Genomic DNA, 17019 nt, shown 5'->3' on the forward strand with positions numbered 1-17019 from the left:
ATGCAGTCAGAACACTGTATGTAATAAATAAATACATCTTTTAAAAAAATGTTAAAAAAAAAAAAAAGAATCACAATTCCCCTCAACACCACTCAAACTTACTATCAGGGCCCTCACTAGGGCTAGAGAAGGTAAAGGTGTGCAAGGCTGTATTTTGGTTAGGGATGCCCCATGTAACATGTGTATATGGGCCTCTACAATCTAAGCATCATCCTGGGGAGCATCCTAGAGTCAAGAGAAACTATCAGGAGAACTAAGGCCTTCTTTCTGATTGACAGCCCTTCTTTCTGTTGCCCCGCCCTTCCTACTCCCATGGTTTCTACCCAGGCTGTTTCCTACCAGCCTGAAGCATAGCCTTCACTCAGGAATTCTGTAATATGTTCCCTATAGGAAGACTGCCCATGGTGTGCCATGGCTGGCTGGTTTGAGCTCTGTGTCTCTGTCTATTTCTGTCTCTCTGTGTCTCTGCCCCACCTCCCTCTCTCTCTCTCTCTCTCTCTCTCTCTCTCTCTCTCTCTCTCTCTCTCTCTCTCTCTCTCTCTCTCTCTCTCTCTCTCTCTCTCTCTCTCTCTCTCTCTCTCTCGTCTTTCCTCTCTCCTCTCCTCTTTCTCCTTCAAAAGCTGGTCCTTGGGGCCATGACTCTGGCAGCAAAACATTTGCCCTGCAAGAATGTTAAGTGCTTGGTATGATGTTCCGTGCTTATAACTCTGGCCCCAGGAAGCCACGTGGGGAACGGGAGGCCTGCTGGCCAGCCAATCTATCCTAATTGGTGACCTCTAGGCCAACGGGAGATGCTGCCTCACAGGAGATGAACAGTGTTCTTGGGGACGACAGCCATGGTTGTTTTCTGGCTTCCTCATGCGTGTATTGAAAAGAAAAGAAAGCTGGCCTCTCCTCTTCCCCATCCATCCTTTGTTAGCCCCATCTTTGTCTTCTATCCTTTTATAACCAAAAGAAGTTACAAAGTATGAGCTGATAGCTAGGAAAGTGGGGTACCTCGATTCGTAAAGCAGCGATAAGCTCACGCTTTTGGCTCTGTGTTCAGACCCCTCCTTCCACCTCCCAGCGGTCTCCCTTGAAAGGTGGTAGCCACTGTCACACATCCAATCAGCCCCCAAGCCTGTGGTAAGTGTCTACAAACTCCCCCAACATCTGAGTGCTCTGCCAAAGTAAGCAGAAAAAAAAAAACAAAAAGAAAAGTTCCGACTGCCAAACAAAACACCACCACCTTCCTAATAACCCACCAGTTCAGCAGTGAGGTCAAGAGTGGGCACAAATCCTGGAAGCTGTTGCCAGGGGAGTGTGGGAGACAAATGGTCAAAGAGGCTGTCCTGTGTCCCCCACAAGGAAGGGTATTGTCCCGGGTGACCGTTTTCACTTGCAGGGAATTCTCCTGCAGCCTGGAGACTTGATCTGTGGCTCGCATTGGGTTCTCCCTGACTTGGGTGTGCATCCTATCCCTGCCAACTTTAGGACTTCATAATCCTACAAAATCCAGCACACCTTTTGGCAAAGCCACAGGCAAACTGCAACAGCAGTTATGGGGACCAGAGCCTGGCGCCGGGGATGACAGGCAGCCTTCGTCGCCTGTAGGCTACTGGCTGACAAACCACCTGGTCAGAGCTGGGGTTATATAGAGCGTGAGCCATCCCATGGTCTCTGGGCGTTTTGTCAGCTGGGACACAGGGTCTGTTATCAGAAGGTCTTACATATAACTGACACTTGTTCCCCTTTTGAATTGGAGGCATAAGTCAAAGCTGCACTCAACGGCCCTTGTTTTTGTCCCTCAGACAGCAGGTGGAGGAATGGACCCTATTGGCAGTGACGAGGCTAGAGAGGAGTCAGGAGTCTGCCCCCGTCACCCATGTCCTGCAGTCTAGGCCTGCAGATGGTGCTGCACAGAGGTGCGTTGCTCTGGGGTGTGAAAGATGAGATGGTAACTTACGTGGCTCTTCTTTCCTTCTTCATCCCCTATAGATGTAATGACTGTCTCAGAAAAGACCATCTGCCCGGTCTGGTTGTCGCTTATCTACAGACAAACACAGGTGTAATAAAAATGAAACGAGGAATTCTGGGAAACATCTTATGACTTGGTTTGTCGTTTGGATGCCCACGCCCCCTTCTGAGTTACAATCATGGCACAGCCAGTGGATAGCGTTCCTGGAGATAGTCAGAGTCCACATCATCAGGTGACCATGCAGAGGGAACAAGGTGATAGCAGACAGCACACGAGGGGGGCCTGCCACCTTGTAAGTACTCAACACCAGCTATTTTTACCACTCTCGGGGCTCATCAATTGGCTGCACTCAACGGCACAGTGTCAAGATTCTTTTGAACAAAATTCCAGTCTGACCAAGGTGATAGCAGAGGCTGTACTCACAGCACTGGGGCTGCGGAGGCAGAAGGCTCAGGACTTCAAAGTCATCTTTAGCTATAGTCAACCGGGGGTGAGGGTGGGGCCGCAGCCTGGGCTACATGAGACTGTCTCAAATAAGAAACAAAAATCCAGTCTGTGCATCTAGCCAAGCAGTTAAGAGGCAAGACGGTGGAAGGTTCTGGCCACTCCACCCAGCTCCTGATTCTATAGAGCCATTCATCTCACAGAGAAAGCCCCGAAGCACACAGGAAGTCTGCCCCCCTGTGCCTGCTTGTGGGCTGCCCTGATTGTGTCCTGTACCGGCAAGGAATCAGGCCCATTCCCAGCCGCTCCAAGGCCAGGACTAAAGATGGGTCTGGTCCACGCCCAGGAGAAGTGTGTTCTCTGAGCTATCGAGTCTTTTCCATTACCCTGTTCAGTTTTCTCATCTTGACATCCTCTTTAAAGTTGGGGCCACCTGTACTGTCTCAAGATCTACACCTGGAACCAAGCGACTGCGCCCCATGGTGCAGAAAGGGACCAGCTTCCCAGGCAGTGAGGGGCAATCTCTACAACGATGCTCTGTGCTCTCTCTCCTCCCCCTTCCCTCCCTCCCTTCCTCCCTCCCCCCCCCCCTCCTCCAAGGTCTTAAGTCATTAGATAACCGAGGCTGGCCTTAAACTCCTGCCTTCACTGCCCAAGTGCTTGGATTACCACACCTAGTTCATGCTTTAGGATTTTTCACCTAAATACTTCCTGCCTATGAAAAGGAATGATGCCCTTTCCCCCCCTTCCTCTTCATGGTAGCTGTTTGTACCAATGTCATTTTTTTTTTCTTTTCTTTAATTCTGAAGTCCTGTTACAGGCCCTCTTGGTGCTTTTATTATCCCACCATGCACTTCTTCATCTCTGGGAAAAGAATGTATACATTTTTTTTTTTTCCAAATAAATTTCACTGCTACAATGCACCTCCCTCCTGAAGCGCTGCACAGGTTGGCGCTCCATGGAACCCCTTGAGAGCCTGTGCTGGCAGCAACTTTCCCTTTTGTCATTACCGATGGGTCAAGGTGGCATATGTCTTTGATCCCAGCACTCAGAGAGTGTGAGGCACGTAGATCTCTGTGAGTTCAAGGCCAGCCTGGCCTACATTATGAGAACCTATATTAAAAATCAAAGTTTTTCTTTTTTTTGTTTTGTTTTCTGAGACAGAGTCTTTCCGTTGTCCTGTAACTGCCTCTGCCTCCCAAGTGCTGGGGTTAAAGGTGTATTCCACTACACCCAGCTGAATATTTCCCTCCTTAAAGTGAGGTGTATCGCTAATGAGTTGTTCCTGCAGGAGTAGAGAAGACCCATTTACCATAAGGTCACTTCAACCGTGACAGAGTCACTCAGACCTGAGGTGAGCGCCTCCCTCCCACCTATGAAGAAGCCTCACTGGTATGCACTGTGTAATAAGTGAGGAGACACTCAGTGCCCATACACACCTCTTCCCTTGAACAGTATCCGCCCTTCCTTTGGGTTTAAATCTGCTTTCTATACCTCTCACTTAAATACTTGTGGCTTTGTATCACACAAGTTAATAAGCCTCCTTCTCCCCCAGTGGACTGCCTGTAGGAGCAAGACATGGCTGCGCCACAGCCCTTACCTTGTGAATTTCTTGGTGCACATGGACTGTGTCATTCCCGACCCTGGTATCTGTGTTGGTCTCATTGTGATAGCTGGCAGGTAAACGGGACAGGTCCACCTCAGAGGGTGCCCTAGCAGCTGCCTCTTCCGCCTCCATCTATCAAATTGAATAAGCAAAATTGTTTCTTTCAGTCTTAACTGAGGTGGAGCCAAGGGGCCACCTTCTCTTTCTTCTTCTTCTTCTTTTTTTTCTATTTATTTATTTATTTATTTATTTATTTATTTATTTATTATGTTTACAGAGTTTTGCCTGCATGTACACCTGCAAGCCAGAAGAGGGCACCAGATCTCATTATGGATGGTTATGAGCCACCATGTGGTTGCTGGGAATTGAACTCAGGACCTTTGGAAGGGCAAGCAGTGCTTTTAACTTCTGAGCCATCTCTCCAGTCCCTCTTTCCCTCTTCTATAGGTCCAAAGGTTGGCAGCAGTGTCAGGCCACCAGCAGCCATCAGACGTGTTCCAAATGTTCTACATGGCCTCCAAGTCTCACAACCTCAGAAGGTAGAAGTGCTAGTCCAGCAAGCCTAAAGACCTGAGCTTTATCCCTAGAACCCATGTTAGATGTGGTGACTCCAAACTGTAATCCCAGCAGGGCTCCAAGGGCATGGGGGGACAGAGAAGGGAGAACCAGCGGGGAGCCCACAGAGCAGCAGAAGAGAGACCCGGCCTCTACGAGGTGAAGGAGAGCACTGACTTTGGAAAATGTGTTCTCTGACCTGCCACACATTCACCATGGCATGCGTGCACGCACGCGCGCGCACACACACACACACACACACACACACACACACACACACACACATACACACATGCATACACGCTCGACTCGCCCCTCAAACACTACCCTCACCTCTTCTGGTTTTTAATCTGCATTCTATTGATCTCATTTACATTTGTGGCATGGCATCACCCATGTCAGTATCCCCCACCCCACCCCCCTTGTTTTGTTGTTTTCTGAGACAGGGTTTCTCTGTGTAGCCCTGGCTATCTTGGACTGGCTTTGTAGACCAGGCTGGCCTCAAACTCACAGAGATCCACCTGCCTCTGCCTCCCCAAGTGCTGGGATTACAGACGTTCATCACCACTGCCTGTTGTTTTTTTTTTCCTTTTTATTATCACAATAATTTCCTTTTATTATCCTAGGAGATGAATGTTAATATCTCCATTTTATAAGTAGGGAAACTGAGGCTCAAAGAGCCTCAAAAAATTCCTAAGGTGCTTAGTATAGGCTGAAATTGAAATTTGAGCATTGGTACCTTGTCCAGGCCATGGGAAACTCAGATAGCTTAGTGTCTGGGAGACAGGAGTTCCCTTCCCATCTCATCTCTTGGTGGCCCTGGGTGGGTCTTCTATGGGATAAGTAGAGAGGTTACTGACCCACACCCCTTCTAGTTTTTCAGAAACATTTATCAGCCCTTCTTTGGAGCCAAGCTTCTGAGGCCATGCCCTCAAATCTTCTGGTGTTGGGAGCCCACTGACACCTGTGCCACAAACATCAGTGACACACGTTTACACACAGTTTTTCCTTCCAGACCTATCACATCTCCAGCCCTGGTGAGTGGTCAGGTGACAGAATGACCACTCACAGCTCCACAGGCACAAAGGCAAGCCAGGTCCTGGACTAGAGAGCCAGCCAGAAGCTGTCTCCAGAAATCTCAAATGCAAGACTCAGGAGGGAGTAGTCCTGGTTGAGAGCTGGGAGCTTCCAGTATGCAAGCTGAGCTACTTTGGTTCTGGAAAACAAATCCTCAAGAAAGCATTTTTCTACTGAAAACAATCACTTTCTCTATCCCCAATCCTCCCCTCCCCCTTTTCTTTCCCCTCTTCTTGACAAGGTCTCCTGTAGACCAGCCTCCTCACGCTGCTGACTATGTATGGGAGGCTGGCTTTTAATTCTCTGCTTCCACCCCCTGAGTGCTTCCATGAGCCTCAACACCCTGCTCTTATTCTCTAAAATACGCTAACAGCTTTTCCCTACCTTCCCTGCCCAGAAGGCCAAGCCAATGAGAACCGAGACAGCACACGCAAGCTGAACTAGAAGAGCCCTGCTGAGCACACACCAGTCATCCAACACAGGGGTACCTGCCTCGGCTACATTATTGTGCCGACACCCTAAAGGTGAACGGATGCCGCACCGTGTAACCACCACCACCACATCCTTGTAAAATTCTAGCCTTAGCCTGGAGTCTGGCCACTGCACCCAGCCGTGGTGCACATATTCACAGCCCTGCCTGTGGGGAAGGGGACGTTCCCTCTCCTGTTATGAGCAAAGAAAACAAGCCTAACAGAGGCCATTACATTAATTGGCAAATGACAAAGCTTGGGTTAAAAATTAAGTCTTTCTAATTTCAAATAGCACGCCTTTCCTAAATAGTTTAAGACTACCTCTTCCTTCATGAGCTACACATTTATGGGAAGAGTCCCACACAAACCTGTTTAATGGTAACTGTGGCCCTTTCTCACATGATGGTGTCTACCAGCAACTGAGGGAATAAAGAAAAAAGGAGTGAGGCTTCAGGAAGAAGAAGAGGAGGAGGAGAAGGAGGACTCAGGATTGGGTGGTCCCAGTGGGTGAAAGGATTTCGATAGAGGGGACGAAAATGCTACAGAGTTCAGAGGCAAAGCTGCAGCATCCTAGACAAGCAAACATGGCGCTGGCTGTGCTGGGCACAGGAGAAAATTGAATAATAGGACAACAGAAAATATCAAAAGAGCATCTCTAATACAGATTTCTGCCTGTTTTTCAATCAGAGACACCAAAGACATTTGAAAATCTTAAATAGGTAGGTAGTAGATAGGTAGGTAGACAGACAGACAGATCCCTGGTCCCTTCCTAGATATACCAAATTGTCATTTCTAGAGGAGGACCCCACACATCAGTGAGCTTGTTTGGATAACTGGGAAGATTTCTTTCTCCCTGCTCCTGGCAACTGGGAGCTACTGCAGGTTCTATACCAGTTATGAAATAACTTCAAGACCGGGGTAGGAAAAGATTAGAGTCAGAGGACTGGTCAGAATCAAGTCGGGAAAAAGGAGCCTTCTGATTTTTAAGGCTTCGTGTAAAGTCTAGGAGGACCAAGATGAGCACTGAGTTAGACAACCAGCTGCCCTAGCATCACCACAGGGCAGCATGGGAGGATGGGCCAAGGTTCTGGGGTCAGACAAGGTGAGCTTAAGCCCCAGCTTTGGCCCCAGATAACCACAGAACCTTGGGCAATACTCTCGGCCCCTCTAAATCACAGCTTGGACGTGTGTACGGTGAGGGTGCTCCCCACCGTGTTCACCAGGTACGAGAACTAAGGAACTCCCAATCTGAGCATTGGGTGACATGGCACCTGTTGCTGGGTCAGCAGGCGTCTCTGGGTTCTGCTCTCCTCCTTATAGCATCCTGCGAGGAAGCAGATGGTGAAGCCGCCAGCTTGGGGGAAGTGGGAGGGGCAGGCAGCCAACAGCAAGTGTCTGAAAAACTCCCCTTATGACAAAGTGGAGACGACCGAGAAGAAGCCAGGACTAGACAGCATGGAGGGGCAGGAAGTAGCATAGTTTTAAGAGAGGAACCTGGCATGTTCAGCAAAGAGTCTAGTTGGAAACAAGGAAAAGCAAGGTACTAGATAAGGTGTGTCCAAAAAAAAAAAAAAAAAAAAAAGACTGTCTTAATGTGCTCCAAATCACACTGGAGTTGGAATTGTACAGTTTGGCTTTCAGAGAGTTGGCAAGTCCCCAAACCTCTAGGCTACTGTTGGCTCAGCAGTCCCTCTTAAACCCTATCCCCTCTCTGCCAGTGGCTGTCTCGACACAATGAGCTAAGGACTATTCAATTAAAGCGTAAACCGAAAGAACAGTTCACCACGGAGGAGTCTTCAACCGCAGTGATTACTGCCACCAGCAAGAGAAACTGAAGCCCCAGGCAGCAGCTGCTTCACAGCAAAAGAACGTGGATGCCGTTAAAAATGGCACTCGCAGCCCATGCAATCCACGTGTACTAAAGGGGCACAGTAAGAAAACTGAAGAGATAAATCCAGGCTTGGTACTGGGGCTCTTCCTAGGACTGCCAGACAGGAAAAGTCTTCTATAATATGCCAGTTACAGGCTGGGAGGTGGCGTGTGGGTAAAGGCACGCCACCAAACCTGATGGTCAGAGTTCAACCCCCGGGGCCCACATGGTGGAAAGAGAAAGCCAATTCCTTGAATTGTTCTCTGACCTCCACATGTATGCAGTAGCACAGACACACACACACACACACATACACACATACACACACACACACACACACACACACACACCAAATTATTACATATACTAAAACAGGTCCTTCTCAGATTGGAGATTGTGGAGGACCTGCTTTTTCTAAAGATAATCCTAGAAAATCAGCTACTTTGTCCCTTAAGACATATCAACAGCCAGAGGCAGCTGGAAAAAATAAAATGCCAGGAAGTTACTTGAAAGCGGACTCATGATCCAACTATGTAAACATCGACTGCCTCTGGCTCCGGTCCTTTCTCGTTCGCTTAGACAGCAGCTAAGCAGCAACTGTCCTGTGCTTATGACATTTGGGGGGGGCTTCAAGGCAGGATTTCTCTATGTAACCTTGGTTGTCTAGGACTCACTTTATAGACTAGGCTGGACTTGAACTCACAGAGATCTGCTCTGGTAGATGGCTCAGAGAGTAAAGGTGCTTGTTGTGCAAACCCAACAGCCTAAATTCAATCCCCGAAACCTACACAAAGGTGAAAGGAAAGAGCCAATTCTGCAAAGTTGTCTTCTGACTTCCACATATTCGCTGTGACACACAGGCATAGGCATGCGCACGCGCACACGCACACACGTGCGCCCGCGCACACACACACACACACACACACACACAGGTCATGCATAAATACAGTAATAAGTAGAAATAAAAGGTATTTGTAAAAAGCCACAATCTATTGAAATCATACACTACTTTAGACTGACTTTTAATACTTTCCGTTTTCCTTTTCTCTTTCTTCCCACCCTCCTCCAATGCTGGGGACCAAATTCAAAATCAGAGTCTCAAGGATGACAGGCTGCTGAGCTATACAGTCCAAGCCCAAGATGTTTTTAAGATCGGCTGAGAATCTATCAAATCTTGGTAAGAAGCATGTTATTTATGCTACTACTGTTGGGTTTTTTTTCCTTTGTTCATTTTTAATTTTGCAATAGAAGGCCACACTATGTAGCCTAGGCTGGCCTCAAACCCATGGTCTCAGCCTCCCAAGGGCTGGGACTACAGGTGTGTACCACTAAGCCTGGCCACACTGCTAGTATTACTCTGACTATAAAGAAGTCATTATTTCCTGAGACCCAACAATTCCTCATAATCCTTACAAATGACCTCAGGAGGAAGACACTTGATCTGTATCTACCTGGCTTTCTTATATCAATCTTTGACCATGTAATTTGCTTTCTAGAATCTTCTCTTTGACTTACCTAGAGATGGGTATTTTCTCTGCTTCAGACCCTGAATCCTATCACTAATAAATGGCAGTGCTGGGACTAAATGAGAGAAAGTTGGTCCCTACAGTCTATTATGCTGCCATGAGAGCGCTCAGCTCCCGTCCCCGCTTTAGTCCTTTTCCACAGCCCATGAGGACAATCTAGGAAAAAAGACTGCTGACTTCGGTTGACGTGGTGATCAATGTCTTTGGGTTTTTAGCCGATCAGCACAGTTCGGGCAGAGATATGTCCAGGTGGGCAAGAGTGGAGCCATGATAAAAATCTACTGTGGATATTTCCATGGGAAAAACATAGCACTAAGGTCTGATGTCAACAGAGGCTAAGCAGGCCTCACCGCAAGCTGATGCCAGAGAGCCCTGCTGCAAATCTTCTGAACTGTGTGGCAAGGCACTTTCCAGTGCGCTAACCCATGAAAGTGACGTGGTCAGCATCCCTGGGAATCCATGCACACGAGAAAGGTCCTCCAGCCCAGGGAAGGACTGCAGGAGGCCTGCTTTGAGCAGAAATGGTCAGGAGCTCCAGGCAATCTGTAGCTAGAGAGTCAGGGGCTGCTGGCGTCAGGCCAACCCCCTCACCCTTCAATCACTTTCCATGCTAACTGTCTCAGAAGCTCAGAACACCCACAGGACTCGGAACATGTCTGTCTGGTAGACATTCATATATGGCTGCTTTGTCGCTGCCTCCTGGTCCAGTGTTCCCGGCAAAGCCCATTAGGGCTGGCTTAGGGACTGGAGGGCAAAATACACCCAAACGGCACAAGGGCACAAGGCTGAAGCGAAAGCAACCTATCCCAGCAGACAGTGCCAACATGGAGGTTAAGTTCCCTGCAACAGCTGGTTCCACTCCAATCCAGTTGCCCATCTCACCAAGGGCCAAGGACTGCTAGCCACGCGCTGAAGATCAACAGGGCCCAGGCAGCTTTCGAGATGGTTGCCCCCCATCTTAGTTGACCGGGCGGGAGGGGGGCGTGGCGGGGGGGGAGGGGGGCTTCCAAAGTGTTGGCACCTGGAGGATGAGGAACCAAAGTTTGCCTCTCACCTGCCACCTACCCACATTTTTTGGCATTGCATTTAATTTTCACAGGAAATGAAGGGTCGGGCTGCTTAAATGCTTGACCACTGTCCACCTACTGTTGAATGGCAGAAGAATCTGAACCTTGGGCCCCCAAACACACTGGGTGTAGGTGAGGTCGGGTCGCTGCTCACTCTCTCATTCCTTACCTTCTGACTCACTACGGCATGGACTTAGGACTTACTTCAACCTTCCTTGTCTGCCTCACAACACATTTAAGGGAGCTAGACAGATTGCCAGCAGAGTTCTGGGACCTTTATCTCGCCCCTACGCCCCACGCCCCACGCCCGCGATCGACATCCTTACATGGGGAAGATGGTATAGGCTCAATGCCCAAGGGACACATTAGAACTTGAAGCTGCCTGAAGCTGCCCCAGCCTCTGAAAATCTACTGCGCTTGGGACGCCAGAGTGGCCCCAATCTCAGCTCAGCTCCAACTGGGCAAGAAGACGACCAGCTGCATACCCGAAGACATTTGCGACACGGAGCGACACGGAGCGGCACGGCAGCTCCAGCTCCCCAGGACGGAAGGCTTCGGTTAAGATACCCTTAGTGGACAGGGATGCACCCAGACCTTTTGGCAACGCTGCGCTCGCTCCCGCACTCCACGTTTGTCAGGCCCTTTCCAACTCTGCACACAGCCAAGTCTTTGACCAATGCTGCGACCATCGTTAGAAACATTGCCTCCCCCAGGGTCGGTTTCCTAACTCGTCCCCGTACTCATGCCCTTGGGGTGCACCCACCTCCTCCACCGCGCTGCGCAGTTTGTGCTGCGTGTCTTCCATCAGCTCCTCCACCTCTTGGAACATCTCATTCAGCGTAGCTTCCTCCTGCGGGTAGCTGAGAGCCGGGCCCGGCTCCAAAGGAGTCCAAGTCGCCGTCGGGGCAGGAGCGGGAGCAGTGGGGACCGCCACCGCCAGCAGCAGACAGAACAAAACGCCCCTGAGCTGCTGCATGTTTGCTCGGTGCTGGCCGCCGCCTGTGTGTGTCCCGGAACGCTATCAGAGACTGCAGGACCACCCCTCTTGCCTGCCCCGCCCCGCTGCTCTGCCCGCCCCCAGAAGGAGCAAGACCCAGCCCCCCTCCCAGACACAGCCCCTGCTGGCAACAGTGGCAACCGCAACCCGCTCTAGCCTGGATGCCCTCTGCACTCCCCACCCCATCCCCATCCCCCCCAGTTCTAGTACCTAGGGTGAGCCCTGCTTGACACGCTAATGAGAACCCAGCTCCTGAGCCAAGGAACCTAGGTCTCCTACTCTAACAACAGAACCCCCTTCCCCGGACCAGGATCATCCTAGTTGGGCTACTGGTTCGAGTCCCGTGTCTTCCTTTACTAGTTCGCAGACTACTGCTGAGACCCTGCGGCTCCCCGACTCAGGCTGTAGCCTCTCCTAGCCCCCAGCAGAGCTTGGCAAATCCCAGATCACCCTCCTTCCATTGCGATCCAACTGCATGAAACCCCAACCTCTACCCAGGGGAGACCCAGCTGGACTATCTCCAGGACGACGACCACCGCGCACCCACCTCGAATGGACAAAGCTGAGCTGCAAGCTGGATCTGGTCACGGCCGGTAGCAGGGCTGCCACAGAGCAGCCTGAACCGAATCAGCACTGCGCGGCCGCGCCGCTACAGAAGCGCCTGTACCTAGTGTGAGCTTGCCGCCTGCGCCCCCCAGTTCAACAAGCCTCCGCCCCGCGGGAGGGGCAGCTATTCAGCCAATCGCTCTCCCCGCAAGCCGCTACCTCTGGCCTCAAACCTGGGAGGGGTCCTGGGAGACTCTGCAGAGGATCCTCTTTCCAGCAACCCCCTGCCTCCGTGATAGCCCAGGCTTCTGCTATCTTTTACAGCCGCCTTGAGTCGCACACTTGCTGGCCCTAAGCCCACCTCTGCCTTAGACGCAGTCCTAAGGGATGGAATCTCAGTCCCTTAGCCATCACAGGCTGGTCTAGGTGGCCTCCAGCCAGATAATCCGCTTTTGGCCCTGAGAATGGGTCAACAGAATGTCAGCAAGCCCCTAGACAGAGACAGCAAAATGACTAGGACCGACACCAACAGCCCAAGTCCTGCCAAACTAGAATGGTCTGTGCCATAGCTTGCTGTATGCTGCAGGCTAGTATGTGTACTTCCTACTTAATATGCAGGATGCGCGAAGAGGGGTCCGGGCGCAGAAATGGGTTGTGTCACTATCTTTTGTTTTTTGTTTTGTTGTTGTTGTTGTTTGTTTGTTTTTTTGTTTTGTTTTGTTTTGTTTTTTGTTTTTCGAGACAGGGTTTCTCTGTGTAGCCTTGACTGTCCTGGACTCACTTTGTAGTCCAGACTAGCCTCGAACTCACAGCCGATCCACCTGCCTCTGCCTCCCGAGTGCTAGGATTAAAGGTGTGTGCCACCAAGCCCGGCTGTGTCACTATCTTAATGAGATGGCAAACTCGTCTATTGGCAGTTATCTCCTCAGTGCCTAGAAATGAGGGTATTTAAAAATGTGTTTTCGAAAACTTTTCTCACACTTCTTTGATTATCTAGTCCTTACTTTTCCCCCTGGGCTTCCCGAACACACACACTCCCACTCCCTCTCCCTCTCCCTCTCCCTCTCTCCCCCTACCCCTCTTTCCCAGTAGAATCACCTGGGAAAAGGGAAGCTCAACTGAGAAATCACCTCCATCGGGTTGGCCTGTGGGTATATCTAAGGGGCGTTTTTTTCTTAATTGCTAATTGGTGTAGGAGGCCCAGGCACCGTGGGTGACAACCACAGGCATTTGGACCTCGGCTGTATAAAAAAAGTGGCTGAACAGACCAGAGGAGGAAAAGGCAGTAAATGCCTTCCACCACGGTCTCTACTTCAGTTCCTGACTACAAATTCACACTGCTGGCCTGGCTTCCTTTGCTGATGGAGGATAGCCTGTGAGCGTAACAGACTCATTCCTTCTAGCCATGACCTTTAGCTTTTAGCCATGACCTTTATCACAACAATGAAAGCTGAAGCAGAGAACTCATATCTTTCATTGCAAACAGGAAGCAGAGAGAGCAACCTGGAAGCAGGTGAGTACATAGGATCTCAAAGCCCGCCCCCAGTGACCTACTTCCTCCATCAGCCTGAAGGCAAGTGTTGGGTACCCAAGCCTATAGGGCACATCTCTCGTTCAAACCACCACATGGGGTCTTGCTTCATTTGGCTGTCTCCTTTCAGTCTATTGGGAGCACTTTCTGGGGTAATTACGCAACACTCTAAATTCTCGCGTTTTTTTTCTCCCTGAGAACCAACTGTGACATAAACATCTCATTTTCTGGGTGAAGACGTGGTCCCAGCATGCTTGTCACTCGCTAGAAATTTCCTAGAGAGTTAGATGCTGCTCAGCAGCTTTTCATCTCACTGTCCACCCACTGGAAACACGCGAGCAAGGAGGCCTGTGGGACGCTGCTCATCAGAGCTCTGTGTGTGCTGGTGAGCATCCAAAGGCCACTTATTGGCACTTCTCTGGAAGAGAGAGGATAAACTGGGGCTCCTACACACAGCAATAAGAGTGAGTGACATTTATAGGCGACAATATTACTTAGTCTCAGAAACACTATGAAGAGTGAAAGAGGCAGTTTGCAAAACGAAATTCTCGGACTACTGTATGTGCATATTTTTAAAACAAAATAATAGCAGGTATTATTTAAGAATCCTCATATAGCTGGGCAGTGGTAGCTCTCACCTTTAATCCCAGCACTTGGGAGGCAGAGGCAGGCAGAGGATCACTGTGAGTGCTAGGCCAGCCTGGTCTACAAAGCGAGTCCAGGATAGTCAAGGCTACACAGAGAAACCTTGTCTTAAAAAAAACAAAAAAAAAGAATCCTCACATATGGTAACAAATATATACATAACAGGCATGCACAGTTTGCTTTTAAGCAGGAGGCAGGGGGAAACACGCACAGACTTTCTCACTACGCAGCTGAGGTGTCTGCTTTAATTCCTAGTCCTCCTGCCTCTTGCCTTCCAAATAAAAGGATTGTGGACGTGCACCACCACACTCAGCTCTCTCCTTGATAGATTACAGTGAGCCTAAGTTGGAATAATTCAGAAGGTTAATGGGCTTTGCTGTAACTGTTTCATTGTGTGACGTTATTCAAAGTGTTGTGGAGAAGGCACTTGCACGTAGCATACTCATCACAAGTCTGAGTCTTCAGACAGATGCAGCGGTGGTATTTTGTGTCTGTGTGCTTAGTTTCATCAACTTGATACTAAGTCAATTGTCTTCATCAAATTGACCCCTTGGCAATTTTTTTTTTTTTTTTTTTTTTTTTTTTTTTTTTTTTGGATTGGCAATTGGTATGGGAGGTTCCATTCCCACTGTGGGTGGTGCTAAACCTGGGTTTGGTCCTAACTTCTTTTAGTGATCCGATGAGATTCAGACCTGTAATCCAGTAAATTCTTTCTCCCTCGATTCTCCACCCCTCCAAATACATTGGAATAAAATGGGTAGAGTTGTAGGTAGAGAAAAGGTCTCTGACAGCTGTCTTCATGGCTCGAATGAAAGCCAAGTGAGATTACACAGGACACATGGCCCTGTAACCACCTTCAATCTGCCCCAGAGCTGCCACAGGTTATACCAATTAAACATAAGCCTGTGGAACCACAGTGCAACGAAGAGCAGGTAAATAGGCAAAGCAGGGGGAGGAGGAGGGGAGTGGAGGAGGGGGGCAGGTGAAACAAAGGGCAAAGCTGACTCTTCATAAGGTACTTGAACAACCACCATCCACACGCCCCCCCCCCCAGCAGCTGGAATGGGGATCACGCTGTAATGGTGTGCACAGGTGATCACCTCATTTGATTAAACCAAGGATGGACAGCTCAGGATGGACAGCTCAGGATAGACAGCTCAGCAAAGCTGGACCCTTTTTCTCTCTCAGACTCGAGGCTGAAGAAACCATCCAAATGAGGGAGAGAAACTTGGTGAAAGTCAGGAGGCTGAGGGGGCGGAGGGGGTGAGGACCAGACTCTGGTTTCATGTGGATCTTTCTGAGACCCGGCTGAGACATCTGCCCTGAGGTTCTTCACGTCCTTGAGGGGATGGTTCTAGGATTCCCCACAGATACTCAACCCATTAAGAAGTGTTGTGTTTGCCTATAGTCTGCTCGGTTTGGTGTATTTATTCTCCTCCTTCTTCCCGTTCACCTGTTTGCTGGAGATTGATCACGTGGAGCTGAGGCTGGCTTCCAATTCACCAAGTGGCAACTGACTCCTTAAATCACTCCTCTTCTATTTCCCAAGTGCCTGGATTCCAAGTGTGAACCGCCATGCCTGGCTTTCTCCCCTTCATTTTAAGGAGGCAGTTCTCTTCAAGGTGGTCTACTTATCCACAGGAGTTTACTGTTCTCCCTTGAGATTCCTAAGAAGCGTCAGGTCCCATCAGGTCCTGCTGAGCAGAGACAGGTCACCAGGGACACCCCCCCCCCTTTATTAGCCAGCGTCTGCTTGGCGATGCCTTTCCAGATCCTGCCTGTAGCGTACAATTGTTCAGAAGAAATGGGTGCCAAGATTTTTCTGAATGGAAACTCCATCTGCCCTTGGAAAGAGTGTCCATGTGGATTCAGGGTTTCCATGAGTAACTGAACATCCAAAATATATGTTTCCTTTGCCAAGTTTCCGCGGGCCGGTGCGAAAGAGACCCAGAGGGCCTTGTTCCCCGCCGTCACCTTTGTAGCTCAGCACAGGAGGAGAAGAGCCTGGGTGGCTGCTTGTCTTGTTTCTTTGGCTAGCAGGTGGATCAATGGGCTCCCCATAGTCCCTTGTGTGTCTGAAATGGAGGCAACTAACATGCAGGAGAAGTATTTTGGTGGAACTAGTTCACACACACACACAAAAAAAAGTGGCAAAGTCTGATGGCAAATACTTATTATTCTAGAACTCAGTCCTCCAAGCAAAGCAGCCTGCTTTCGAAAGATCTCAGGGAGGGAGCAGGTCTCTTCAGTCACCTTAGAGAAACGGAAGGTTGGGAGAGCCAATGGAAGCTCCTTTGTGATTCCAGCCACACTCCCTGCCTTCCCAGCCAGTTGTATGTAATTCTGCCCTAATTGTTCAGGATTTCAGAGGCGCTATCCTACAGACTATGGAAAGTTACTTGGGAAGCCATCATCCACACTGGATAAAGACTTCCTGGTGTGGTGATTTAGAGATCCCCACACTGCTTGCTGCAAGTAGCCTCTCACCGGCTCTCTGTAAAAAAGAAAGCCCAGTGATCTCACTGGCTTACCCCGTGGGGAAATCCCACTTTAGTTTGTCATCAGGGCCTTACAGGGAGGGTGTGGACGTTGTTCATGTCTCCCCGGGGAAGGAATATTTGAAGCACCTATTATTCCCAGCACTCAGGGGATGGAGCCAAGAGAATGGGGAATTAAATATTATCCTCAAGCTATTAGGTTGAGCTATTAGGTTGAGCTATTAGGTTGA

General features: G+C 49.6%; 1 protein-coding gene across 1 annotated transcript in view; it reads right to left on the bottom strand.

Annotated features, from left to right (window-relative positions):
• Dkk3 (dickkopf WNT signaling pathway inhibitor 3) overlaps positions 1–12208 on the bottom strand; it is a 37831-nt gene extending 25623 nt beyond the window's left edge. The window contains exons 1-4 of the mRNA XM_051149236.1: positions 12113–12208; positions 11336–11571; positions 4002–4139; positions 1946–2029 (exon numbers count right to left, since the gene is read on the bottom strand). Of these exons, the coding sequence (XP_051005193.1) occupies positions 1946–2029; positions 4002–4139; positions 11336–11548 (435 nt within the window). The 5' untranslated portion in view covers positions 11549–11571; positions 12113–12208. The remainder of the gene's footprint in view (positions 1–1945; positions 2030–4001; positions 4140–11335; positions 11572–12112) is intronic.
• Between the last annotated feature and the right edge of the window lie 4811 nt (positions 12209–17019).

This window comes from Acomys russatus, chromosome 7, assembly GCF_903995435.1.
Source record: "Acomys russatus chromosome 7, mAcoRus1.1, whole genome shotgun sequence".
In the NCBI taxonomy this organism is placed as follows: domain Eukaryota; kingdom Metazoa; phylum Chordata; class Mammalia; order Rodentia; family Muridae; genus Acomys; species Acomys russatus.